This window comes from Podarcis cretensis (genome assembly GCF_951804945.1).
Source record: "Podarcis cretensis genome assembly, chromosome: 3".
NCBI classification, from domain to species: Eukaryota; Metazoa; Chordata; class Lepidosauria; order Squamata; family Lacertidae; genus Podarcis; species Podarcis cretensis.
In genome coordinates this window covers 31,391,356-31,418,439 of record NC_137172.1, presented here as the reverse complement: position 1 = coordinate 31,418,439, position 27,084 = coordinate 31,391,356, and the positions used below count along the sequence as shown (strand labels likewise).

The following is a 27,084-nucleotide window of genomic DNA, read 5'->3' as shown; positions in this document are numbered from 1 at the left end:
CTTGTTCCCTTCACAAAGCTACCATTCCCAGAGCTCTCTGCAAAGAAGGATTGATTGCCAAACCACTTTGAGATTCCTAGTTACAGTTGTATCTTGGTTGATGAACGCCTTAGCAGTCAAACTCCCGAACGCCGCAAACTCAGAAGTGAGTGTTCCAGTTTGTGAATGTTCTTTTGGAAGCGAATGTCTGGCAGCCAATTGGAAGCTGCACCTTGGAAGTCAAACATTTTGAAGTTGAATGGACTTCCGGAACGGATTCCATTTGGCTTCCAAGGTACAACTGTATAGTCAATAGTCAAACAAGAGCTTTGAATTTAACAGGTCAACAGGTCAGTTTTGGACTGGAATAACAAAAAGCTATGTAAGCAGGAAGAAGAGCAAGCAAGTAGTAGTAGGTTCTCTGTGTGGAGAAGATGGAGAAATGCTATAGTGTGATGGTAAGAATGGCACACTTCTTTGGACATAGCTATGGAGTCTGTCTCCACAAGATGTGGTTGTGGCCATCAAGTGCCATCACAACATAGATAGCTTTTAAAGGGGGAATAGACACTTCCGGGTCGGCGCCATCGCCGAATGGCGGACTCCCTCCGAGCTCCGGAGGGAGTCTGCTGGGTAGGGGTCGGGTCCTGCCGCGCCGGCGATGCGGGGACCCTCAAAAACCATGGGCGGAGATGCCCATGGACTTGGTGACTCGGCGGGCACCGTTTGCGCCCCCCGACCCGCGAAGGAGCCTTTTTAAAGGCTGCGGAGCGGGTGACGGGGTGTGTGTGGTGCTATGAGTCCACTGCTTCCCCTGCCTAGCGAAGCCGCATGCCATTCGGCGGAGAGCAACGACTTCTTCCTTGGAAATTTCGGATTTGGACTAAAAAGAACAACCTGTGAGTAAATTTATTGGACTTAAAAGGGAAATTTGATCTACGAATTTGGAGCGAGCGGGGGGGTGCAAAAAGGAAGTCCGCCCCCCCCTGTTGTAGATGGCTTAACGCAAGGATTTGACAACTAAGATCGAGAGATGAACTTGCTTATTCGAAAAAAAAAATTAACTTCACGAAGGGAAATTACAATAATTGTGCTGGAGGAGAAGATTGGTTTGCGGGAACTAAAGGGCAACCCCCCCCCCGGGAACTGGGAACGATCCGCTATGAGAGACTGGTGAAGAGACACAGAAACTTTGACAGCTGTCAAAGCAGCTGTCAAAGCAGGAAAATAAAAGAGAACTTTGTTACGATGGCTTTGCTGGTTAGAATTGTTACAATTTGGACATAAATTACTGGAAATAAAGGCAACAAGTTATCTGACTTTTGGGTCTGATCTGGAAAGAAATTAAGTTACCATATTCCCTCTAGAGGGAGACCGGGACATTGCAACAGTAACAGCAAGTGGAAAAATACTATGGATTTGAGCAGGATTTGTTATCTCTTGGGAAAGCTGCAAAAACGAAGCATTATTTTGTCTACAGAGGTTTCTACACTAAAGGAGACAATGGATTTATCTATTGAAGAAAGGAAGGGACTGGACGCAAGTTTATGTTCCTGAATAACAAAAGCCTCTGTGGAGAACAAGAAGTTTCTGAATTAGAAGGTTTCTGCGGCAGAACAGGAAAAAGCAAAGAGCTGGACTAAATTCGAAGTTGGGGCATTTGGAACATCCAGACTTTAAAAGGATCAAGAAACGGAATTTGAGTTAGACTTTTAAACACAGAGGTCTGGATGGAAGAAGAATGATCTTTTTTGAGAGTTTCTCCGAGATTGGACTTTTTGAAATTAAAAGCTATTAAAAGACAGCAAAGTGGAGCTGAGATATAGACGTGGATGCACCAGGCTGGCAGTAGACAACGGATGAATTTTGGGGATCGGAACCGGGGAATGGGGGGGGGGGGGAGAGATCTTTAACCCAAAGGCTGTAAAATTACATATTTTTTCTTTTTTTCTTGTTTTTTCTTTTTCTTGTCTGTTGTTTGAAAATAGGGGAATTCGTGGAAGGGAAATGGGGTCGATCTTAGGGAATTATATAAAATATAAGGAGAAATGGTTAATTAAGATAAATAAGATAAATTAATTTGGAATAAATGGGTTAGTTAAAATTACAATAAGGCTTTAAAATTTGGGGTAAGAATTTGTGGAATCAATTTAAGGGAATGGAATACAAGAGGGGGAGGGGAGGGGGAAGTCCGGGAAAGATGTTACTGAAATTAAGTGTAAACTATATTTGTCCTTTCTTTCTATCTTTCCTTTTTATTCTGGAAAATTTTAATAAATTTTTAATAAAAAAAATAAATAAAGGGGGAATAGACAACTCATGGAAGATATGGCTATCACTGGCTGCTAATAACAATGGTTATCATACCCAACTGCCCCAATAAAATGGGGGGAAATGGAAAGCGTAATGCTGGTGGTCAACAAATTAGGTTTAAAGACTGTCTCAAGGCAAATCTAAAAAATGTAGAATAAACACCAACAACTGGGAAACACTGGCCTGCGAGCGCTCCAGTTGGAGAACACCCTTTACCAAAGGTGTCATGGACTTTGAAGACACTCAAACTCAGAATGCAAGGGAGAAACGTGCTAAGAGGAAGGCACGCTTGGCAAATCCACACTGTGATCAACTCCCGCCCGGGAACCAATGTCCCCACTGTGGAAGGATGTGTGGGTCCAGAAGTGGCCTTCACAGTCCCTTACGGACTCATTGTTAAAACTGGGTTTATGGAAGATAATCTTACTCGGCTATGAGTGATTGCCAAAGAATGAATATATATATATATTCTATTAAATTTTCTGTTTTACAATTTAGAATACTTATTTAAACATCCTTAAAATATCAATGACCTTCCTTCTTCTCTTTCCATGGTTCATTTTGCATATCATAAATCCCTGAATATTTTACATAAAATAAACCATTCAGTATTCCATTATTACATCCATCAAAACTTATTTACACTGTTGAATTTATCTTATTGCTGCCAACATGTTCAAGTGTACACAATTTCCCCCCATATATTCAATAAACATTTTCCATTCTTCTTTAAACATATGTTATTCTTGTTCTCTTATTCTCTATGTTAAGTCTGCAAGCTGAGCATATTCCATCAGCTTAAGTTGCCATTCTTCTTTAATTGGGACCTTGCTTGTTTTCCATTTTGGGGCTAGCAAAACACAGGCCGCAGTAGTGGCATACATAAATAACCCTTTTTGATACCTGGGAATTTCCATACGAATTATCCCCAACTAAAAGGACTTTGGTATTTTGGAAAAGTACTTTTAAACAATTCTAGCCATATTGCATCTTTCAGGGCCTTGCTCTCATGTGAGCCACGTGACTCACACAGGAGCACGGCCCCAAAAGCTCGCATCCCGGATTTCCGCTGGGACATGTGAGAGGGTATGGGTTATATACCACCTTCAGCATCAGAGGCACCATGCTCTGAATACCGGTTGTTGGGTAATAACAGTGGGAAAAGGCTATTTCCTCATGTCCTGCATGTGAGCTTCCCATAGGCTTCTGGACGGCTGTTGTGGGAAATAAGATGTTGGATTAGGTCTGCGATGGGGTACCTTTGGCTTCCGGATGTTGTTGGACTATGTCTCCCATCATCTCCAACCATCGGCCATGCTGGCTGGGGCTGATGGGAGCTGCAGTCCATCAATATCCAGAGGGCCAAAGGTCCCCCTGGATTCGATAGCCCTTTGGTCTGATCCAATGGGGCTGTTACATTTCTTAAAGTCAGGGAGCACACTTAGAATTATAAATCATAAAATTGTAGAGTTGGAAGGGACCCTGAGGACCATCACGTTGAACTCCCTGCAACGTAGGAATATGCAGTTGTCCTGTGTGGGGATCGAACCTGCAACCTTGGTATTATCAGTAGCACGCTCCAACCAGCTGAGCTATTCAGGCCTGCTATTTGAGGTGTCTTTGTAATACATAAATGTGCAGATTGAGGAGGCATGACCGTGCTACAGCAGCAGCCACACAGATAGAGTCCATTGCACAGCACTTTCAGAATGCTTTTCGCCCTTTAACAGGAATGCTCACCCTACGCAGCTCATCTTTACGATGCCGAGAATCCTCAGACGCCCCTGCGGAACCTGCCTGGCCTTTGCTCGGACTACTGTTCGGAGTTCCACCTCTACTGCCGTTCTGCCATCACGTTGCTTACTGACGACAAACACATCCAGGAATGCTGCGAGAGGAACAAGACCCGCTTCTGCAACCTGCTTAACATCCAGGATGAAGACTATTGCTTCCCCGACGTGCTGAAAAACACAGACCTGAACCGTAACCTGGGCTCTGTGGTGGAGGACAAGAAAGGCTGCCTTCAGCTGTGCCTAAAAGAGGTGGCCAACGGACTGAGGAATCCTGTGCTGATGGCGCACGCAAACGACAACACCCATCGCATGTTTGTGGCTGAACAGGTGGGCATCATCTGGGTCTTTCTTCCAGACGGAAGTCGCCTGGAAGAGCCTTTTCTGGATATTAAGAACATGGTGCTGACCACCCCCTGGTTAGGAGATGAAAGAGGTTTCCTCGGGATGGCCTTCCACCCCAAATACAAGGACAATGGGAAATTCTACATTTATTACTCCTACCAGGACAAGAAAAAGGTGGAGAAAATCAGGATCAGTGAATTAAGAGTTTCCATGTCAGATGTCAACAAGGCTGATGCAAGCACAGAAAGGTAATGTTTTCCCCAAACTTCCTTCCTCCTTCCATCTTCTTGGGATCTCTGCTTCCTCCCAAGGGCTTAGTCCTCATATTGACCCTGTGGGATAAAGTAGTAACCAAGTACACTCTGTGCTAAAGCAAATCCCAGCTGTGCTCCAAGAAACAATGAATTCTGTGCACTGTGATTTATTTTCCCTGGCCAAGCAAAAGGGCAATTTTATAGGTATGTGGGTGGAGGTGGACTCAGGTGCTAAGCATTACTGTGCTATCCAAGATAAAAGAATGCATTCAGACGTGGGATTTGAACCCAGGTTGCTAGTAAGGGTGGGGAATCTTCAGCTCACAGACTAATGCTGGCCAACAAAGGTTCCAGTTTGATCCATGAGGCCCAACCACGTCCTCCTGTCAATCAGCTGATGTTACTCATGATGTCAACTGATGGGCGGAGTCCACATTGTTCATTGGCTGCATGGGCCTGTTCCCAGCAGGCAACAGGTGTCTGCAGGCAAAGCAAAGGTGTGTGCTTTCCTTTGTAGCCACAAGAGAGACTGCTCTGACTTGCAGCTGATGCTTGCAAAATGTGATGGGGAGGGGAGAAAGGAGGTTTTGCCAGCCCTACGCTCGGCACTTTGGAAAGAATCTAGACAAATCTTCAACCTGGAGAGTAGTTTCAGTTTCGGCCTGTAACATGGGGGTTACTTGTACAGCCTGATCCCACTGTCTTCAATGGAGATCACTGCCAGGTTCATTGGCTCTATTTTTCCACCTAAATATGACAATCTGTAGTCTAGGTGAGTTACTCCCTATCTATCTTAGACCATGGCATGGCCAGTTTTGGGTTCCTGGCCCACCAGTTGCACCAGCCGATGCTCTAGAGCAGAGACAGAGAACAGGACCCAGATTCTGACAGGCTGGATCCTGAGCTCTTTTGACATTGGAGGGAAGGGCTACCCACTTTTCAATCATAAGTGTAGGTATGACTTGACCCATGTCAACAAAGAATGCTCCTTTGTGTTGTTGACTTGAATCAAAGGTGGTCATTCAAAGGAAGAATCGGGAACACCCTCTGCATCCAAACATTGGCTCTGTTGGGAATTTGGTGACTTTCCCAGTTGCTGTGCAGGGCCTAATGTCCAGCGCAGAACCCAACCCTATCATCTACCAGATCATAGTGTCTCCTAAAAAAGAAGCTTATTGAGGGTCCTAGTCTGAATATTCTTCCACCCACATTCAATTGCTGCCGCCTCAAGATGTGGCCGGAAGCAGGATAGAGGTATCGAGAAGTATATTGCCAAATAGGAATGGCTGGATGCAGAAAGACCTTGCACAGTTAATACTCCTGTGCAGGGTCCCTCCCCCCCCCCCAGCCAGAGTTCACTGGAGCTCAGGTGGGCAAGGGAGAAATTCATGGTGAGCTCTGGCACCTCTCTTTCTGGAAAAATAGCACCGCTCCTGCATCCAGGAGTTGTGCTGATCTGCTGTCAGGATTTCCTGCTTTGACTACGGCTTAGACCTGCAACGTGTCGTGCAGTCCACCACGGGTGATTGCCTATTGGCATAAGAGTTATCATAGATCAAAACAAAGCCATTAATTGACTTATGCATGCTGATGGATGCAACACATTCTGACCCAGCTTCTCTCCTGGGAGGGCAAGTGGGAGTGCCAGATGTTCACTTAAGACGGATCTATCCAGCAGACAGATTTCATCAGAAGGATAGAATTATCCCAGGAATTTTAAGGTCCTTATTTTGCTTTGTCTAGGAAAAGGGAAAGATTGAGTGCTATGCAGATAAGATGTTCTGCTTAGTGACTGAATAACTAAAATACGTCTTTGAACTTTGTAAGGCCCTGAATGTTAACCAGCCTTCCTCCCTTGCTCTTTTTCCTAGTTTCTGATCTCTGTGTTTCTCTCTCTCTCTCTCTCTCTCTCTCTCTCTCTCTCTCTCTCTTCAGGAGTCTCTTAGAAATCGAAGAACCAGCCGCAAACCATAATGGGGGACAGATCCTCTTTGGCCTGGATGGCTACATGTACCTGTTTACAGGGGATGGAGGGAAAGCTGGGGACCCTTTTGGTAAATTTGGGAATGCTCAGAACAGGTAAGGTCCATCTTCAATAAGTGCTGATTACATATGAGACAGCTTACTTCGCCTTTAAAGGCAAATTATACTTTTAAAAATAACACTGCTTTCCTGTTCAAGGGTGCTTTTTAAAGATTATCTTATCATTTATCACTTTTTTCAAATATTTTATGTACCGTATTTTTCGCTCTATAAGGCACACCAGACCACAAGATGCACCTAGTTTTTGGAGGAGGAAAACAAGAACAAAAAATATTCTGAATCTCAGAAGCCAGAACAGCAAAAGGGATTGCTGTGCAGTGAAAGCAGCAATCCCTTTTGCTGTTCTGGCTTCTGTGATAGCTGCGCAGCCTGTATTCGCTCCATAAGACGCACACACATTTCCCCTTATTTTTTAGGAGGGAAAAAGTGAGTCTTATAGAGCAAAAAATACGGTAAGTTCCCTTGCGTATCATTTGACAGAAGGTGATGATATCCTATCTAGTCAAGCAGCCAGCCAGCATATATGGAAACTGTTACAACACTCTCCCTTCTGTTTCTTTGTCACGTTCGTTAATCCTTGTTTTATGCCTTGATTTCCTCTCAGGAGTAGTTTACTAGGAAAGGTTTTGCGGATCAATGTGGATGGAAGAAGCTCTGATGGGAAGCCTTACCGCATCCCTTCTGACAATCCTTTTGCCTCTGACCCTCAAGCTCTCCCAGAAGTCTATGCCTATGGGGTGAGGAACATGTGGCGTTGCTCTGTGGACAGAGGTGACCCGCTCAGTGGCAAAGGAAGGGGGAGAATTTTCTGTGGAGATGTCGGCCAGAACAAGTTTGAAGAAGTGGACATAATTCTTAAAGGCGGGAACTACGGCTGGAGAGCTAAAGAAGGCTTTGAGTGCTATGACATCAAGCTTTGTCAAAATTCCTCCTTGGGTAAAGAATGTTACCTGTCATTTTTAGTATTTGTGGGAAGGCCTTATCTTACCTTTTATTTGGTTTAACTGTTATTCTGCAGCTATCATTTTTGTCATTCCTTTGTGAAGGGCTAGGAAGTGCACATGCACTTCATTAAGGATAAGATCCTTGGGGGCAAAGTTACAACATTTAGAGTGCTTTAGTTTCAGGAAAAGGCAAGTACAGTCATACCTCATGTTACGTTTGCTTCAGGCTGCATGTTTTCAGGTTGTGTCCCATGGCGACCCGGAAGTACCGGAAAGGGTTACTTCTGGGTTTTGCCGCTCGCGCATGCGCAGACACACAAAATGTGCATGTGCAGAAGAGGCGAATCATAACCTGCGCGTGCGCAGACATGGGTTGCGTTCTTTTCAGGTTGCGAACGGGCCTACAGAACAGATCCCATTCGCAACCAGAGGTACCACTGTACAAGGAGACATGATAGAGGCATATAAAATCACACGGGGTTGGGGAAAGTGAATAGAGAAATGTTTTCCATTTCTCACAGAGCCTGGGGACATTCAGTGAAGTTGAACGGTAGAAGATTCAGGACAGACAAAAGAAAGTATTTCACACAGCACACATGAACTATGGAATTTGCTCCCATAGGAAATAGTTATGGCCAACAACATGACTGGCTTTAAAAGAGGATTTGGCAAATACACGGCAGAAAAGGCTATTCGTGGCCACTAGTTGTCATGATCTACCTCCACTGCTGGAGTTCTCTGAATATGTGTAATTTCAAGACCCCTCCTCTCCATTTTTATGGTTAGTTATTTTTAAACCAGTCTTGGGCCCATCAGCCGTTCAACCAGAGGACGCCTTCAAACAGAGGTCTGTCCGCTGCAAAGGTAGATGCATGGTGGTCCTATAAACCAGTGTTTCCATATAAACCAAGATATTCCAAGGGGATCATGGTGAACAATGCGTAAGTGGGGGAACCACAGCACAAGGTTAGGGGGCCACAGAGGGAAATGAGAAGTGAAGGGGGAAATCCTGATTGGCTAGCTATCTGCTTGGCCAATCACAAGCGGGTAAGGGGGCGGGCCACCAAGATGTAGTGCTCTCTCTCTCCCTTTTTTTTTGCCACGGATGGGTGTAGCCAGGATTTTTGTTATTTTTTTTTTTTTTTAAATAATTTTTATTGCATTTTTCACAAAAAAGAACAAAAAAAAAAGCAAATTTTCACAAACATTACAAAAAGAAAAGTTTTCACAAACATTGCAAAAGAAAAGAAAACATAGACAAAAAAAAAGAAAAGAGAAAAAGAGATTTTAACATAAAAAAAAGCAAAAAGAAATCCCTCACTTTCCAATTATAACCTTCAAAACCTTATTTTCCTTACTTCCACCCGCCTCCCGATCTTGTATTCTATGTAATAATTAGTTCAGCAAGCTCAATCTTTGTTCATTTTGATTCTTGATCCCTCCCTTTGTGCTCTTATTTAACTCAGTCACTAGAACCCCTTCTTTCCTTTTCAATGTCCTCAACATTCAAAGATTTTACAGTGTTTTTGTAGATAGACTTTAAACTTCTTCCAATCCTCTTCCACCTGCTCTTCTCCTTGATCTCGAATTCTGCCAGTCATTTCAACCAGTTCCATATAGTCTATTACTTGCATCTGCCATTCTTCCAGAGTGGGTAGATCTTGTGTCTTCCAATACTTTGCGATGAGTATTCTTGCTGCTGCTGTAGCGTACATAAAGAAAGTTCTATCCTTCTTTGGCACCAATTGGCCGACCATGCCCAGAAGAAAGGCCTCTGGTTTCTTCAAGAAGGTATACTTAAATACCTTTTTCAGTTCATAATATATCATCTCCCAGAAAGCCTTGATCCTTGGGCACGTCCACCAAAGGTGAAAGAATGTCCCTTCAGTTTCTTTGCATTTCCAACATTTATTATCGGGCAAATGGTAGATTTTTGCAAGTTTGACTGGGGTCATGTACCACCTATATATCATTTTCATAATATTCTCTCTTAAGGCATTACATGCCGTGAATTTCATACCGGTGGTCCACAACTGTTCCCAGTCAACAAACATAATGTTATGACCGACATCTTGTGCCCATTTTATCATAGCAGATTTTACCGTTTCATCCTCAGTATTCCACTTCAACAGCAAGTTATACATTCTCGACAATATCTTAGCATTGGGTTCTAACAATTCTGTTTCCAACTTTGATTTTTCCACCTGGAAGCCAATTTTCCTGTCCAAATGATAGGCCTCTCTTATTTGAAAATAATGTAACCAGTCTCGCCCCTTATCCTTAAGTTTCTCATAGCTTTGCAATTTCATTTTATCTCCCTCCTGCTCCAGAATTTCCCAATATTTTGGCCAATTAGATTCCATATTAAGCTTTTTTAAGGCCTTTGCTTCCATAGGTGAGAGCCACCTAGGGGTTTTATTTTCCAATAAATCTTTGTATTTCATCCAGACATTAAACAATGCTTTCCTGACAATATGGTTTTTAAATGTCTTGTACACTTTAGCCTTACCGTACCACAAATATGCATGCCACCCAAAAACGTTATCATATCCTTCCAAATCCAAAATATCCGTGTTTTCAAGAAGTAGCCAATCCTTCAGCCAGCAAAAAGCTGCTGCTTCATAATATAACTTAAAGTCCGGCAGGGCAAACCCCCCTCTTTCCTTTGCGTCAGTAAGAATTTTGTATTTTATTCTGGGCTTTTTGCCCTGCCAGACAAATCTAGAAATTTCTTTTTGCCACTTCTCAAAACAGTCCATTTTGTCAATGATTTGTAGCGTCTGAAACAAAAACAACATTCTTGGCAATACATTCATTTTGATAACAGCAATTCTACCCAGTAAGGAAAGTTTCAAGTTTGTCCAAATTTCAAGATCTTTTTTCACTTCTGACCAACACTTCTCATAATTATCTTTAAATAAATTTACATTCTTCGAAGTCAAGTTCACCCCTAGATATTTCACTTTTTTCACCAATATTAAACCTGTTTCTTCCTGAAACCTTTCCTTCTCTACTGCTGTCAAATTTTTCTCTAAAACCATAGTTTTTGATTTATTCAATTTAAAACCTGCCACCCGACCAAATTCTTGTATTATTTCCAGTGCTCTTTTAGAACTAGGGATTGGCTCCTGTAACGTCAGTACTAGGTCATCTGCATAGGCTTTAAGTTTATAGTGTTTAACTCCGACCTGTATACCCTGAATCTGTTGGTCCCTTCTAATCATATTCAGCAAGACCTCCAGGACTGAAATAAAAAGCAAAGGGGAAATTGGGCAGCCTTGTCGTGTCCCTTTCTCTATCTTAACTTCTTCCGTTACTGCATTATTCACTATTAATTTCGCCTTCTGTTCTGAGTAAATCGCGCCTATACCGTTTCCAAACCTTTCTCCAACCCCCATCCCTTGCAAATTTTTCCTCATAAAGCTCCACGAAATATTGTCAAAGGCTTTCTCCGCATCAATAAATATTAAAACAGCTTTTGTATTTATATTAACTTGTAGCTTTTCTAAAATGTCAATTAAGTTTCTCGTGTTATTTGACAATTGTCTGCCTGGGAGAAAGCCAGCTTGGTCTTTATGAATCATTGTTGCTAAAACTTTTTTCAATCTTCTAGCTAAAATATCAGCAAAAATTTTATAATCCACATTAAGTAGGGATATGGGGCGGTAGTTCTTTAGTTGTGTCTTTTCTATCTCATTTTTCGGTATAAGCGTGATGTAAGCTTCTTTCCACGACTCCGGCGCTCTTTTCCCTTCCATAATTTCATTGCCAACCTCCATTAGAGGTTGAATTAAGTAATCTTTCATGTCTTTGTAGTATTTGGAGGTTAGCCCATCCGGGCCTGGAGACTTGCCTAGTTGCAGGTTCTTAATGGCACCTTCAACCTCCTGTTCAGAAATTTTGTCGTTCAATATTAATTTATTCTCTTGAGAAATTTTTTGTAATCCATTTGTTTCCAAAAATTCCTCGATTTTAATCTCATTCTGTGGCCCTTGTGAATACAGTTGTTTAAAGTATCTCTGGAAGCAGTCTTGAATCTCCCGTGGGTTTTGTATATTTCGTCCATTTACTTCAAGATTGGTAACAGTATTTAATTTCTGTCTTTTCTTCAGCTGCCAAGCTAGCAGCTTTCCACACTTATTGGCCGATTCGAAGGTTTTTTGTCTCATTTGTTTAATTTTCCATTCTATATCCTGGTTAACCATTTTCAAATATTGTGCCTGATGTAGTTTAATTTCTCGTAGAATGTCCTGTGACTTAGGTTTAGTCCTTAATCTCTTCTCGCCTTCTCTAATTTTCTCTAAAATCTTTTCTTTCTTCTCCTCTTGAAGTTTCCTCTTTATAGCATTTTGCTGGATCAAAAACCCCCTCATTACGGCTTTACTTGCATCCCAGATTACTCTTTTCTCCACGGTAGTCTTCAAATTTATCTCAAAGTAGTCTTTTAGTGTTTTTTGGGCCTTTTTCACAATTTCAGAGTCTCTAAACAAGGTGTCATTCATTCTCCATCTAAAGGAACCAGTAGGTGTTAGTTTCATATCCATCTTCACTGGGTTATGGTCGGAGCAGATTTTGGGGCAGATTTCCACCTTTCGAATCTTGGGTGCCATCCCTCTTGTAATCCAAATTTGGTCTATTCTAGTCCAGGTCAAATTGGCTTCAGAGAAGAAGGTCCCCTCTCTACCTAGGGGATTTTTAGTTCTCCAAATATCAATCAAGTCCATATTGTCTGTCAATTCAAAAAAGGTCTTTGGTAGTCTTCCATCTTTTGTGACTACTTGTCTTTCAGATTTATCCATATATGTCGAGACAACGCCATTCATATCTCCCATCAAAATGATATTTCGATCTATAAAGTCCATTAACGTCTCATGCAGTTTCTTATAAAACTCTGATTTCCCCTCATTAGGTGCATAGACTCCAATTATTACTAATTTCTCTCCTTGAAATTGTATTTCAATTGCCACAAATCGTCCATGTTCATCTTTAAGGAGAAACTTTGGTGATAATTTCTCTTTTGCGTAGATCACAACTCCTCTTTTTTTTACTTTGTCTGATGAAATAAAGTCTTGGCCTAACTTTTTATTTATCAATAATTTCCTTTGGAGTCTTGTTATATGTGTTTCTTGTAGGCAAATTAGGTCCAGTTGTTCCTTTTTCAGAATATGAAAAATCCTCTTCCTTTTGCTGGGGGAGTTCAAACCTCGAACATTCCAAGTTAACATCTGCAGAGACATGTTGTTGTTATTCTGATGTTCCACCAGTTGCTCCTAGAAGTTGCTCTTGGTTTGTCGGCGGTATCTCTTTCCGTTGGTCCAGTCCCAAGAGAGTTCTTCCTAAGTCAGGTGGTCCCAGTCCTAATATTTCCGAGTCTTTTGTTCTGGCCTCTCTTTGTAATTCTTCTCCAAAATTTCTCAGAAAACTCTCTTTATCTTCCTCTGATCTTATCTTAATTTTCTTTCCTTTAAATGTAAACGAGAGGCCTTGTGGGAATTCCCACCTGAACAAAATTCCGTTTCTTTTTAGCAGGTCCACCAAATTTCCGTAATTGGTTCTAAGATCAAGCAGGTATTTCGGGATATCTTTAAAAATCTCAATTCTCACCCCTTGGATATCGAGTGCTTTCTGGTAGTGTAGACTCAGTATTTTATCTCTTTCCTCTTTTGTCCTTAGAGCAATCAAGCAGTCTCTCGGCCTATTTTTCCTCTTAACCCTTCCCAATCGAAAAGCACTCACTATCTTAAATTCTTCTTTCTCTGGATCCAGGTCCCAGCACTCCTCAAATTCCGATGTCAACAGTTCTATCAAGTCTCCTTCTTCTATTTCTGGGACCGATCTAATTCTCAAGTTGGTCTGTTTCTCTTTAAGTTCAATCAAAGAGAATTGTACCTTGTATTCATCCAATTTTTTATTTATTGGTGGTATCTTTTGTTCTACTGCCAATACCCTCTCTTTGGCTTCCTCCGCTGTCTTCTTTGTCTCCTTAGACTCCTGCACCAGTCTGTCAATCGCCTGGGTGTTAGAATTCACATTCGTCCCCAAATCGTTTACTTTTTGCCCCAGGTCCTTAATAGTTGAAGTATTTTGATCAATCTTAGCTGTCAAATTTTGCAGAGCCGATAAAATCTTATCTAATGTTGCAGAATCCGATCCTGTTCCTTTTGATTCTTCCCTTTCTGTGGCTTGTGGAACAGAGAGTCCTGCTGATGATGTTCTTCTATGCTGGAGTTGCTGCTGTGCCTGTAGCTGCTGCTGTTGTTTAATTTTTGCTCTTGTTGATACTTTATCTGGAGGCTGTAACTTGTCTGGTTGTTTCTCTTCCATTGCTTGCCTCTAGAAATCAAGGTCACTCACACAATTCCCAAGCTTCCTTCTTAGCTATAAACAATAGCAGCTGCAGTGGAAAATCCCCAGCTATAACACACAGTTCCTCTAGGGGAGCAGAATACCAGGTTGTTTCTTCAATAATTGTTAAACAGTAACTTCATCAGCTCCCCAGTTATCTTTCCAATTTGTTGCAAGAGTAAAAGAGTAAAAAAGTTATAAATTTGGAGGCTCCCTTGATTGTTACCAGTCCTTCTAAGCATTCAGTAGCAAAAGTTACAATGTCCATAAACAGTACTTTCACAGTAGCCTTGCATTTATTTAAGACAGACCGGCAGATCAGTGTTAAAAGTAAAGTGGTGGATTTTTTATCCCCCCTTCCCTACTTGGGGGGGGGGGGTTCTTTTGCTCTGACAGTGAAATTTAGCTCTTTATATAAAACAAGTCAGTGGTTCAAAGTTCCCTTGTCCCTTGCTTTTATTCTATTTACAGGATCGGCAAAGCGGACTTCCTGTTTGCACTTTGCCGATTTCAGGTCCGAATTTTAAATTCAAGTTCAAAGTCCCGATCAAAGTTTCTAGTTTCAAGTTCAAATTTCAAGTTCAAGTTTCTAGTTTCAAGTTCAAATTCAAATTCAAAATCAAAGTCCAGTACTTGGTCTTAACTTTGATCTTTCCAAGTTCCCAATTCTTACTCACGGATAGCTGTTTTAATCCGATGTTTCACAGGAAAAAGGCCAGCGCTCTCCGGTAACTGCTATGCAGCTTCACTCCGCAGAAGTAGCGATCGGCTCCAGCACAGCGCTACACCCCCGCTCCGCTCCGGAGCTCTTTTCAGGGCTCCTTTGACAGTTCGGGGGGGCGCAAAGCGTGCCCGCTGAGCCCCACGGCCCCAGGCTTCACCCGCCTGTGGGTTTTTTGAGGGTCCTCCGCTTCGCTGTAGCGGTGGACCCGATTTCTGCGGAGCTTCCCCCTCCGTTTCAGAGGGTATCCGCCATTACCGATGGCGCCGCCTCCGGAAGTCAGGATTTTTGTTAGGGGGGCAGGTTTCTTTCGGGGGGGGCAGTACCTCTGATTTGTATTGTTTTTTACTTATTGGGGGCAGTTGTCTACTGCCTACGCCCAATAAGTGCCTGCGCCCATGGGAGGGGCAACAGGAAGGAAACTAGGTCGGATGGGGGCCACAGACGGAAAAAGGTTGGACAACACTGCTATAAACTACACTAATTTTACTTTAAATGTCCAATTTATTTTAGAAAAAAATTGCTCTTGCATTGAAGAAGGATGACTATTTCCTTTTAAGATAATCAAACAGTTTTAATTGACTAAAGTGCATTTTCTCTGTTTTTAACAGATGATATACTTCCAATATTTGCCTACAGCCATACAGTGGGAAAATCAGTCACTGGAGGTTATGTGTATAGAGGATGTGAGTCTCCAAACCTGAACGGCCTATACATTTTTGGTGATTTTATGAATGGGTAAGGAACAAACTTATTTCCACTGACTTTTCAGTACAGAAGGTAACTTTCCTATAGACCATCTCAGAATATTGGTTTTTGGTTCATCCCTAGTCATGGGCTCACACAGTACATGGCAATGGGGAGTAGCAAAAAGTATTTATGGCCCCAGAGAAAGCCTTGGATCTATTTTGGGATATACCAGAAAGAGTTTTTCTAAGCTACAGTGGAGCTGTGAAACCATAAAACACGTGTTCTTGTTTTTTCATCCAGTCGGCTTATGGCTTTGCAAGAAGATGAGACAGCAAATAAATGGAAGAAGCAAGACATTTGCATTGGTAGCACTAAAGCCTGTGCCTTTCCAGGGATGGTCAGCTCTTACAGCAAATACATCATTTCTTTCGCTGAGGATGAAGCAGGTAATGTTGGTTGCTGTGTCTGTTTTCTTAGGAAAGCATTTTTTGGGAGCCCACCAACTCTGAGTTGCTCAACAACTTTTGGGGTGTCCTGGTTTACTTTTTGAAATATGGCAACCCTGGAATAGTCAGGAACCTGGAAGGCCACATGGTTGCTTTAGGCTGGTGGTAGGTTACAACTTGGGACGCAGGTGGCGCTGTGGGTTAAACCACAGAGCCTAGGACTTGCCGATTAGAAGGTCGGCGGTTCAAATCCCTGTGACAGGGTGAGCTCCCGTTGCTCAGTCCCTGCTCCTGCCAACCTAGCAGTTCAAAAGTGCGTCAAAGTGCAAGTAGATAAATAGGTACCGCTCTGGCGGGAAGGTAAACGGCGTTTCCGTGCGCTGCTCTGGTTCACCAGAAGTGGCTTAGTCATGCTGGCCACATGACCTGGAAGCTGTAGGCCGGCTCCCTTGGCCAATAAAGCGAGATGAGTGCTGCAACCCCAGAGTTGGTCACGACTGGACCTAATGGTCAGGGGTCCCTTTACCTTTACCTTTACTAGGTTACAACTTGCGCAGGCCTGGCTTACATAGAGAGGAAAAATTGCACTATTATCAACTTGTTGCAACTTTTTCTGATGAATTTCACATTCCTGGCTTTCTCCTCTCTTCCTGTTGTCTCCAGCTGAGCTCTATTTTATGGCTACGTCCTACCCCAGTGCCTTTGCGCCACATGGATCGATATACAAAGTTGTGGATCCTGCAAGGTGGGTACTTTTTCAAGTCCTTGAATGTCCCTGTGACCTGCTGATTTTCTGAACAGCATCAGCATCACACACAAACATTTGTCAGTTTTCTTCCAGGGCGATAGATACAACAGAAACACCCCATTCACATGACTGGATTTCAGTTTCATGCATTAAACTTGCAGAACAACTATGTTCCTGGGAAGCCACAGTTTCTTGCTCTGGCACTTGCAGGCCAATCGACTAATTTAATTAAAATGAAGTACATTGATTTAAAGCAATTGGGCTCCAGTTAAATCAGTGGGAGCCCACAGGCTTAAACTCCTTTTAAGGGACTTGAGGATCAGGAAACCAAGAGCCTCAAAAGCCCCACAATTGTTTTTCCCAACTCTCTTTCCTTCAGAGAATTCTGGGCACTGTAGTTTGTTAAAAGTTGCTGGGAGAGGTAACTCTGTAAGGGTCCCCAGGGTTCTTTGAGGGAAGAATGTCTCATGAAGGTATTTTGTGTGTGCAGTGCACAGAATAACAAAATACTGTGAAGCATGGGAGCATGTTCCATCAGTAACAAGAATTAAATATCGGATAAGCTACTACACTTGATATCAAGAAACCTGACCCCAAACCCTAGGTCATTCTTCCCCTGGTGGTTCAGATGGTTCCAACTCTCAAGGAGTAAAAAACCAACCATGCTAGGTAGAAGAGCTACCACCACTCCTGCTTTGTTCACCCAACTTGCGCAGGAGATCTCAGGCTGTACTCTAGGGACTCAGCTACAGTAGTAAAAAACCCCCAGTGATTTGAATGTGTTATAAACATGCAGCACCAGATGGCGCCAGAGAGCACAAAACTTTTCTCTAGCATTTTTACATAGGGGTTTTCCCCCCTTGGTTATAACGGTTTAATTTCTGACTTATTTATAGTATTTTTTCCTGTGTGTAAATCCACACTAGCTGTCCCCAAGACCCCAAGGAGCAAGAATTAAAGTACCACTCTGCTTCTGAGGCCTCAGGCAAAAGAAGCCAAATTATCGCAGTTGTAACTCGAGAGGTTCAAGGAATTGGCTTAGAACCAAGGCTTAACTAAAAGAAGCACACCCAAAATGAAGAGGTGGATGTTTTATTAGTAATAATTGAAACAGCAGCATAGCATGAGACCTGTTTACCAAATAGGAGAAACTGGAAATAAATCTGGAGCTAGGCCTGGCCAGTGTTCAGTCTGCTGTTGCGCACATCTCAGTTCAGTTACTCGTTTTATATTGTGTCTGTTTTCACCCCTACTGTAGGGAACTCTGTCCCCATTTGTGCTCAAGGAGAGCTGGCTTGCAGGCAACCCGCAGCATAGAAAGCAGGCAAAAACACATCTCTTTGTAGCTTGTATTTATTTTGAAGTTGAGACCAACCATAGAATTCGTCTGAGACTCAGGAACTAGTCTAGAAAAACATGAGAGTTGTTGACAGAGCTTCTGTCCAAGGAATGGCAGGGCACATCAACAACAGTAATAAATATTCACTGTTTGTCTACCTCCTTTTATGCAAAGGATATCCAAAAGATTAATGTACCAAGTAAGCATCGCTTTTGCTCCCAAGCAGGGAAGACATCCAGGCCTATCAACATTTGGGATGCTTTTCTGGGCGGATAGTAATTTTCATGTTCTTTTCACCTTGTTATGAAGATGTCAAGCAGTTCTGGGAAGCTTTAATCTCTTTGATACACACTTTCCAGATTTTATTTTTATTTTTCTGAGCCTATGGGTGCTTTCAGATGTGCATTTATTGTGGGATGGATGCTTCTTATGCATGCAGGTTTGGTTTTGTTATTGGTTGTTTTTTTTTGCAGCATCCACATGATGGCATTGGCATCAAACCACCAGCATCTATTTCCCTCCCATTTAATCTCTTTTTTTTGTGGGGGGAGGAGGAGAATGTAAGGCTTTAAACACCACACACACACAACAAAAAAACAACAAAACTTACCAACCTGTTGTTCATGCTATCTGAGAATGGGTATTACTTCACCTTCGGTGGAAAAAGTGTCCAACAAGAATTTCCAGGAAGATCAGTGGACCTTTCTGCAAGTTTTTAGAAGTCTATATTCCCCATTCATTTCTTTACCATGTTTGTGAATTACACTCAAGAGAGACAGTGAGAACTGTCTCAACTACTGTAGCATTAAAAGGCCATGGAGTTTTCAAGGGAGAAATGTGAGAACTCATCAAAGCCAAACGACATGTTATATTGTTTAACACTTGTTAAACAATTGTTTTAAAAGTGTGGTTAAACAGGCCTGTTTTGTAAAATAAAATAAAATGTAGCTATAGGGTCCAATCTGGATTGGGGCACCATGTGAGTTTCTTGTGGAAAATCACTCACTTGCTCATATTTACCCTTGAAGTTGTTTCTTTTACTACAAATGAATTGCTCCCGCTAAATACTGAGATTCTAGAGAACTTGCTTCTTTCAAAGAATCCTGGGAAATGTAGTTGTTTAAGAATGCTTTCGGGTGGCATGGCTACCTAGCTCATGATAAAATAAAAGCACATAGAGGATTCACTAATCATTTGGTGAGAAAGGCCCTATTTGAAGTCTGGGAAAGAAATAAAACAATAGTAACAGCCAAAACTCCCTGGTGGCTGTCATCTATAGAGTCATCAGCCTTGCATAGAAGCAATATGAAAGATAGCTGGCTAACATATAGGGAACTCGTAGAAGAGATAAAAGATTGCCCAACAGTAAAGAAATTTGAAGAATTAAAAGAGAGGGCGGTGAATTGGTTAGAATATTTCCAATTAAAAACAATATTTGAGAAGGATAGTAAGCTTAAGGGGTTTGATAAAAAAATCTTGGTATGGGAAAAAGAAATTTTATATAACAACGAACAGACTCTCAAAAATATATAAACTGTTACAAAATGGTAAAGTAGAAAAGGAGGAAAAAGGAGAGGCCATTAAAAAATGGGAACAAGATCTGGGCCATCCAATGGAATATAATGAATGGGAAAGACTATGGACAAAAAATATAAATTTTACAGCACGTTACTTAATAAGAGAGAACTATATGAAAATGTATCACAGGTGGTACCTGGCACCAGAAAGGCTTGCAAAAATGAATAAAACATATAATAATAAGTGCTGGAGATGCAAGATACAAAAAGGAACCTTCTACCATATGTGGTGGACATGCCCCGAAATTGGGAAATTTTGGAGCATGATCCACGAAGAAATAAAGAAAATATTAAGAATATCATGTAGTAAAAGGCCAGAGGCATTCCTTTTAGGAATTTTAAATGACGATATCCCAAAAGACAAAACTAATTTTTTCTTATACGCAACGTCTGCAGCAAGAATCCTGGTGGCTAAGTACTGGAAAGGGAATCAGTTACCCACTAGGGGAGAGTGGCTATGTAAGCTCTCAGAATACTTAGAATTAGCTAAATTGACAGATATAATAAGACAAAAACCGAAAAGTGAAGTAAAAAAAGAATGGGAGTGCCTAAATGAATACCTCAAAAGTCAAGGTTCGAGGGCAGAAATCTGGCTGAGTCTGGAATAACCTTGTGAAGTGAAAGGATATGAAAGAAGGATTTATATCTAGATGTTAGGATAGAGTGGATAAAGAAAACAGGAAAACAGGAAGACACAATGAGAGATAAAGGAGTTGCTGTGGGATTGGCGGAAGTCAATGTCTTGTTGTTGTTTTAGTGTTTATAATATTAACTTGTAAGATATGGATTTGGTTTTTTTGTTTTGTTTTTTAAGTTTTCGAATGTTGATTTTTGTGTGTTGTGTATTGTTATTTTTTGATAGCTTTTGTGTTGTTGTGTGGAAAATACTAATAAAATTCATTATATATAAAAAAGAATGCTACGAACTGTAGCTCTAGGAGGGGCAAACTACAGTTCCCAGAATTCTTTGGGAGGCCATGTATTTTAAAAGTATGGCGCGCATGTGACCCGTTGGGAATGATAACTGTATCACAGTTCCAATTAATTTAGCAGAGCAGTGGAAAGACTTAAAACCAAAGATATACCGGTAGTAGGCAAATATCCGCAGGAAACCTAAATCAGGAAGAGAGTTCTTTTCAAGTACAAAATGCTTGACATTTTCCTTAACTGAAAATCCACTTCTTCACAAGGAGAGAAACTAATGGAAGGATTTGGGCAGGATATACCGGTAGCTTTTGTTCTGTTAGCATCAGAGTGCTTTCAAGGTCTTTCGCTGGCAAGCTCATGATTTAACAGAAAGACTGAAGTTGGCTATCTGCTTCTAGAAAACCACCACAAACACAGGCTTCCTTATCCATTCTCAAGATGTCCACACATAATTTTTGTGACCGAATCTGTTTGTTTTTTAGGAGAGCTCCACCAGGGAAATGTAAACAGAAGCCTATTCCAGTGAAAACGAAGAGTAAGCGAATCCCATTCATTCCCCGTGCAAGTAAGTCAACAAGGATATGTGGCATTTTTCTGTTTTGTTTGCTATGTAGCACAAATGCTAAGACACATTGAAAGGAACTGTTGATGTATGCGCCAACCATTAAAGGCTTCCAACTAAGTAAATACTACAATCAATCAATTATCAATTTAGTTACCCCCCCCCCCTTTATTGTACACTTGTGATTATTTTGCTCATGATGGTATTGGGGTGGTTATACACAATCACGTTTTGACACTGTTTGCACCTGCAATCGCTTTTGCAATGGACATACTGCCAGGTTTCCAATTGGCACAACAAATGTTCTAGGATTTGTGGTATTTTTGGGGTGGGGGGTGGGGAGGCAGGAATTGGCTTGCTTTTGTTGTGCTGTAGTCCAACAGTGCCCTTCTAGGCGACACTAATACCGTATCGCTGGGGAAGCATTGCAGAACAACAAAAAAAGTCATGTGATGTGTGGACACTCCAATGTAAATCCACCATCACTAATGCAATAGTACTGTATCACTGACTTGTTGCAGAATACGAAAAAACAACAAAACCCTCCAGTCTGAATGTATATATTCTGTTCTAAGTATATCTGAATCAGGGGTGAACTTTTCAGCCTGGGGGGACCAGACCCTTATCTGTCCCCACCCCCGTCAAAAGGTGGATTGGATACCAGTCCAAGTTGTCACTGAAACCGCCCACACCCTCCCACATTTCACCGATGAAAATAGGGAGGTCCCATTCCATAATGATAATTTTACTATTTATACCCCACACATCTTACTGGGTTGCCCCAGCCACTCTGGGCAGCTTCCAACATATACGGTGGTACCTTGGAGAAGAGGAGGTTAAGGGGTGATATGATAGCCATGTTCAAATATATAAAAGGAAGTCACATAGAGGAGGGAGAAAGGTTGTTTTCTGCTGCTCCAGAGAAGCGGACACGGAGCAATGGTTCCAAACTACAAGAAAAAAGATTCCACTTAAACATTAGGAAGAACTTCCTGACAGTAAGAGCTGTTCGACAGTGGAATTTGCTGCCAAGGAGTGTGGTGGAGTCTCCTTCTTTGGAGGTCTTTAAGCAGAGGCTTGACAACCATATGTCAGGAGTGCTCTGATGGTGTTTCCTGCTTGGCAGGGGGTTGGACTCGATGGCCCTTGTGGTCTCTTCCAACTCTATGATTCTATACGCTTCAGGTTACATACGCTTTAGGTTACAGACTCCTCTAACCCAGAAATAGTACCTCGGGTTAAGAATTTTGCTTCAGGATGAGAACAAAAATCGTGCTCCGGTGGCACGGCGGCAGCAGGAGGCCCCATTAGCTAAAGTGGTGCTTCAGGTTAAGAACAGTTTCAGGTTAAGAATGGACCTCCAGAACGAATTAAGTACTTAACCCGAGGTACCACTGTATAAGAACAAAATAAAACATTAAACACTTTAAAAACCTGCCCTATACAGGCTTGCCTTCAGACGGCTCGGGGGTCGGGATAATGCCATACGCTCCAACATTGCTCTAAGGAAAATAGGGACATCCTAAGGAAAAGGAGGACATTCTGGGATCAAATCAGAAACCGGGACGGCTTCTCTAAATCAGGGATGTCCCTGGAAAATAGGGACACTTGCTGGCTAAAATGGACCTTTTCTCTTCCATTTTCAAAGCGGCTTGAGTGCAAACCACTTGGTGTTTGGCATGTTCCTACTCTCCGTCAGCTGATGAACAGGGGGAACAAGTCTTGCTCCTGCAGAAGAGCAATTCGGAGCTCACTTTAAGCTCTCGATCATTTCTTTATGATGGGAGTTGTAGTCCCATGTGGCTACATGGGTACCTGCTCCACACTTGATGATATCAGGTGGGGGAGCAGGTGGGTGTGGTTTTCAAGGGTTGGCCCTGTGGGCCTAATCGAAATCCCAACTTTGGCTCACTGGTCCAAGGCTTCCCAAACTTGGGTCTCTAGCTGTTTTTTGGACTACAAACCCCATCATCCCTAGCTAGCAGGACCAGTGGTCAAGGATGATGGGGACTGTAGTCCAAAAGCAGCTGGAGACCCAAGTTTGGGAAACTCTGCACTGGTCAATGGCTCCTCACCCCAAAACTAAATGTTTGAAGCTTAGGGTGGATTACACAAGTCAGCAAATCGCTTCCTAACAGCTCAGAATATTTCCCAAGTCCCCCCCCCCTTTCCATTTTATCCTTACCACAAACCTGTGAGGTAGGTGAGGCTGAGGGATAGAGTGACTCAAGGCAGGGGTGCTGTTGTTAAGGGTGGCTGAGGGGAGGGGTTCAGGCAATGTTGCAAAGTTCTGTGATAATGACACCCCACCCACCATTCTTAAAAAATCGTTTTTGATATTACAAATATAGATTTATAACAATACCAAATAACATATCCATATAAAGAGAGATCTCTGAATCTCAAGACTTCCCAACCATCCCCTCCATGGGTCCTATTGTCAACCTTCTCAACTGCATATTATTTCATAATCTATATTTTATATCTATCCATATTGTCCATAGTATTTGTTACATTACAAGCGAGATTAAAATCCTGCTAATGTTTCCATCTGCTTACAGCGGTCTCCTCAATAAATTATAATTTTTCCCACTCTTTCTTGAAGTTTTTGTCTTTTTGGTCCCTGAGCTTTCCGGTCAGTTTTGCCATTTTGGCGTAGTCTAACAGCTTGGTTTGCCATTCCTCTCTGGTAGGGACTCTTTCTTCTTTCCATCTCTGGACTAGTAGTGTCCGCGCTGCTGTTGTCACATACATAAATAATCTTTTCTGTTCCTTTCCCACCCACCATCTTAAGTTGCTCTGTATCGCTGCTCCCCTAACCTGGGGAGAAAACAGCAAAGACCTGATGAAGAGAGCACAGCAGGTTATATTTTCTGAGAATCCTCTGGAAAAACAATCTCTCAAAGGACCTGTTGATGGCATTTTACCATTGTACTGTTGAGAGTGTATTAACTTATGGTTTGTGTGTGTGGTTTGGGAGCTGCATGGCCAGGGAAAAAACAATGCTGTCCAGGGTTGTAAAGACTGCAGAGAGAATAACTGGGTGCACTCTTCCCACCTTGGATCAAATCTATGTTTCCAGGTGCCATAAGAAAGCTGCAGAGATAGCGCAGGATAGTGCACACCCCGGAAATGATCTCTTTCAGCTTCTGCCTTCTGGAAGAAGGTACAGGGTTATAAAGACTAGGACTAGCCGCCTGAGAAACAGTTTCTATCCAAATGCGATTATGGTTTTATACGCAGTGTAAGGAGTCTCTATGGGAGTATATTTTATTTTAAAAATGGGGTATCAGTTTTTAGGGGGCTAACCAGGTTGGGATAGCTGAGATAGCAGGATTGTTGGTTTTAAAGGTCTTATGTAGATCCCCCCCCCAATTCGTTGTTCTGTATGGCACAATCACAATAAAGATTATCGTATCGTATCGTAATTCAACCTGTTGAAACAAGGATGGTAACCGCTTAAAATGTCTTTTCACAGAAACTGTCCTTGAACTGCTTAAAGAGCGTCTTACAACCCGTCCCCCCAAAACAGCCTTCAATGCTACCGAACCGCCCCCAAATTCTTCCACTCCAAGATCCAAGAAGCCTGTCTCCCACAAAGACCCTACTAAACGTAAGGCAGCGAAGCCTTCCAGGTCTGGCAGAAAGCAGCAAATGACACAAACCCCCAAGGCCCGGGGATCCAAGACGAAGTCAGACAGAACGGTGCAAAAGACGAGGCCTCCACGGGTCTCGAAAGCGATGGTGACGACCTCCCCGCCAAAGCAAAAAGGCTCCCGGTTAACCAGAGCCCAAAAGAAACAGGTTCCAAAGCTGAAGTCAGCGGCTAAGGAGAAAATGCAGAAGAGAAAGAGGTCCAGCTTAAGAGGTGCTGCTTGAACTTCCAGTATACACCAGTTATGTGAATGTAGATGGAGTTGCTGGGCAACTTGCTTCCGTTCCGCTCTTAGTAAGAGAGTGAGATCAGTGTGTAGTTTACACGCCAAATAAATATATATATGTATATGAATGAAAGCATTCCGCTCCAGGAAAAGCAAGCAGCTGCTAGGCCACTGTGCAGATGCAGCACATTCGCTTAATGAGGAGTTTAAATGCCCCAGATGGGTTCCAGGTTGTTGCTTTGCAGAAATCTTACTCCGAAGATCATTTAATCAATTTAAGGAGGCGAAGCGGTGGCCATTTACAGCAATATAGTTCTACAGGAATGTCAGTGGGATTGCTTTGGCTGTGTGAAGCAGCAAGTGATTTGCACCCTCTTCAGGAAATTCAGTTCCCCCATCAACTTGCATGGCAAAGAGCACCACTGAAAAGATGGCGAGGTTAATAAGTCTGTGGTACTTTTGTCTCGGGGAGAGCAAGGCTGTATCTCAAAAGGTTAGTAAGCAAGGAACATTGGCTGCATTTCAATGGCTGAACAGTCAAATAAAATGCAAACCTTCTAAGGAATTAGCTACAGGGAGCAGAATTAAATAAACTGCCCTGTCTGATATTTTGATGGGCAGTTGATTTTCTATTATCAGTTGCAACATACATTCTAAAGCACACGTGTTTTCTCTCTCCCTATAATAAAATGCTGGATGAGAAGAAATAAATCAAAGTGCGTCTATTTGTGTAATCGATTCTCTTGCAAGGCAAAAAATGTTTCAACTTAAATGCTTTATGTTGTAGGTCTCACCTGGTCACTTTATTAGACAACATCCTATCAACACCCAATGCAGGTGTACAATATTCCTGGACATCTGGGATTCAGATTGTACTATCACAGATACAAATTCCAAATGCACCAGTATTGGGGGGTGGGAATTTACCTGTGTTTGGATATGGGTAGGATAGGAACAATTAGGATAATAAGCTATGCTTTGCAGAAAACCTTATGTCTAGTAGTGGGCGAGGACTTAAGAATGACTTAGCAGGGTCAGACTAAGGCCATCCCTAAATGAAGCGAGAAGGCATTTTTGCTGCTTCCTTCATTTTTTCACGTTATGACTGCCATATTTCCAATGCATTTACAGCCTGTTCCACCACACTGATGTCTGACTTGCATGAACGGATGCATCTCTCATTTAGCGCTATACAACTAGATAATGTATCCTTATTTAGAAAAAAATATACAAATCACTTAATAAAAAACACCTAAGCAGGTTACATGACTGTGTAAAACAACTAGCCTTGAAACACAGATAAAACATGCAAATATTAATGACCATTATACATAACTAAACAATGTCTGGAAGAGCAGTGGCGTAGCGTGGGTTGTCAGCACCCGGGGCAAGGCAAGTAATTTGCGCCCCCTAACCCATGGATTTGCGCCCCCTAACCCTAATCCCCAGATGTTGCGCCCGGTGCGGCCGGCCCACCCTGCACCCCCCACGCTACGCCACTGTGGAAGAGACATGCTGCTATTAAAAAAAGCTTTTAGCTGCCATCTAACACAGAAAAAAGGTCAAAATAAATTCAATAGTTTTACTACTGAGAATCATTCATGTATAATTACTTATGTGCCTGTTATACACACTGACGATCTAACATCAGCTGAGGAAGGGAGATATCTGGAAACCTTGTTAAGTTAGCAGTTTGTACCTGCACCATCCAGCTTGTGCCAGCAGTCTGCATTAGCTGTGTTGTTCTCGTTAGCTTGAGGACTTTTCTATTTTTACCTAAGGATTGTGTTATACAGGAACTTTCCAGAAGAAAATAAAAAAAAATCCTTCCAGTAGCATCTTAGAGACCAACTAAGTTTGTTATTGGTATGAGCTTTCGTGTGCATGAAAGCTCATACCAAGAACAAACTTAGTTGGTCTCTAAGGTGCTACTGGAAGGAATTTTTTTTATTTTGTTTCGACTATGGCAGACCAACACGGCTACCACCTGTTACAAGAAGAAACAATAAAAAAAGAAGAAATGAATTAATATTGGAATTAGTCTCATAGGTAATATACCGTACATATGAACTGTATATGTTGCACATACTGGGCTAGACCTTTACGTTAGCAAATAACCAATAAAATGTTTACAGCTATTATTATTCAGCCTGTTGCGCTTTGTGTATCTAACACAGAAA

General features: G+C 42.1%; 1 protein-coding gene across 1 annotated transcript in view; it reads left to right on the top strand.

The window, feature by feature from the left end:
* Positions 1–25,630, top strand: part of HHIPL2 (HHIP like 2) — a 28,890-nt gene extending 3,260 nt beyond the window's left edge. Inside the window, exons 2-9 of the mRNA XM_079969225.1 lie at positions 4,023–4,675; positions 6,617–6,760; positions 7,329–7,660; positions 15,346–15,472; positions 15,725–15,870; positions 16,534–16,615; positions 20,944–21,026; positions 24,502–25,630. Coding sequence (XP_079825351.1) covers positions 4,023–4,675; positions 6,617–6,760; positions 7,329–7,660; positions 15,346–15,472; positions 15,725–15,870; positions 16,534–16,615; positions 20,944–21,026; positions 24,502–24,902 — 1,968 coding nt within the window. The 3' untranslated portion in view covers positions 24,903–25,630. The remainder of the gene's footprint in view (positions 1–4,022; positions 4,676–6,616; positions 6,761–7,328; positions 7,661–15,345; positions 15,473–15,724; positions 15,871–16,533; positions 16,616–20,943; positions 21,027–24,501) is intronic.
* Positions 25,631–27,084: the final 1,454 nt, after the last annotated feature.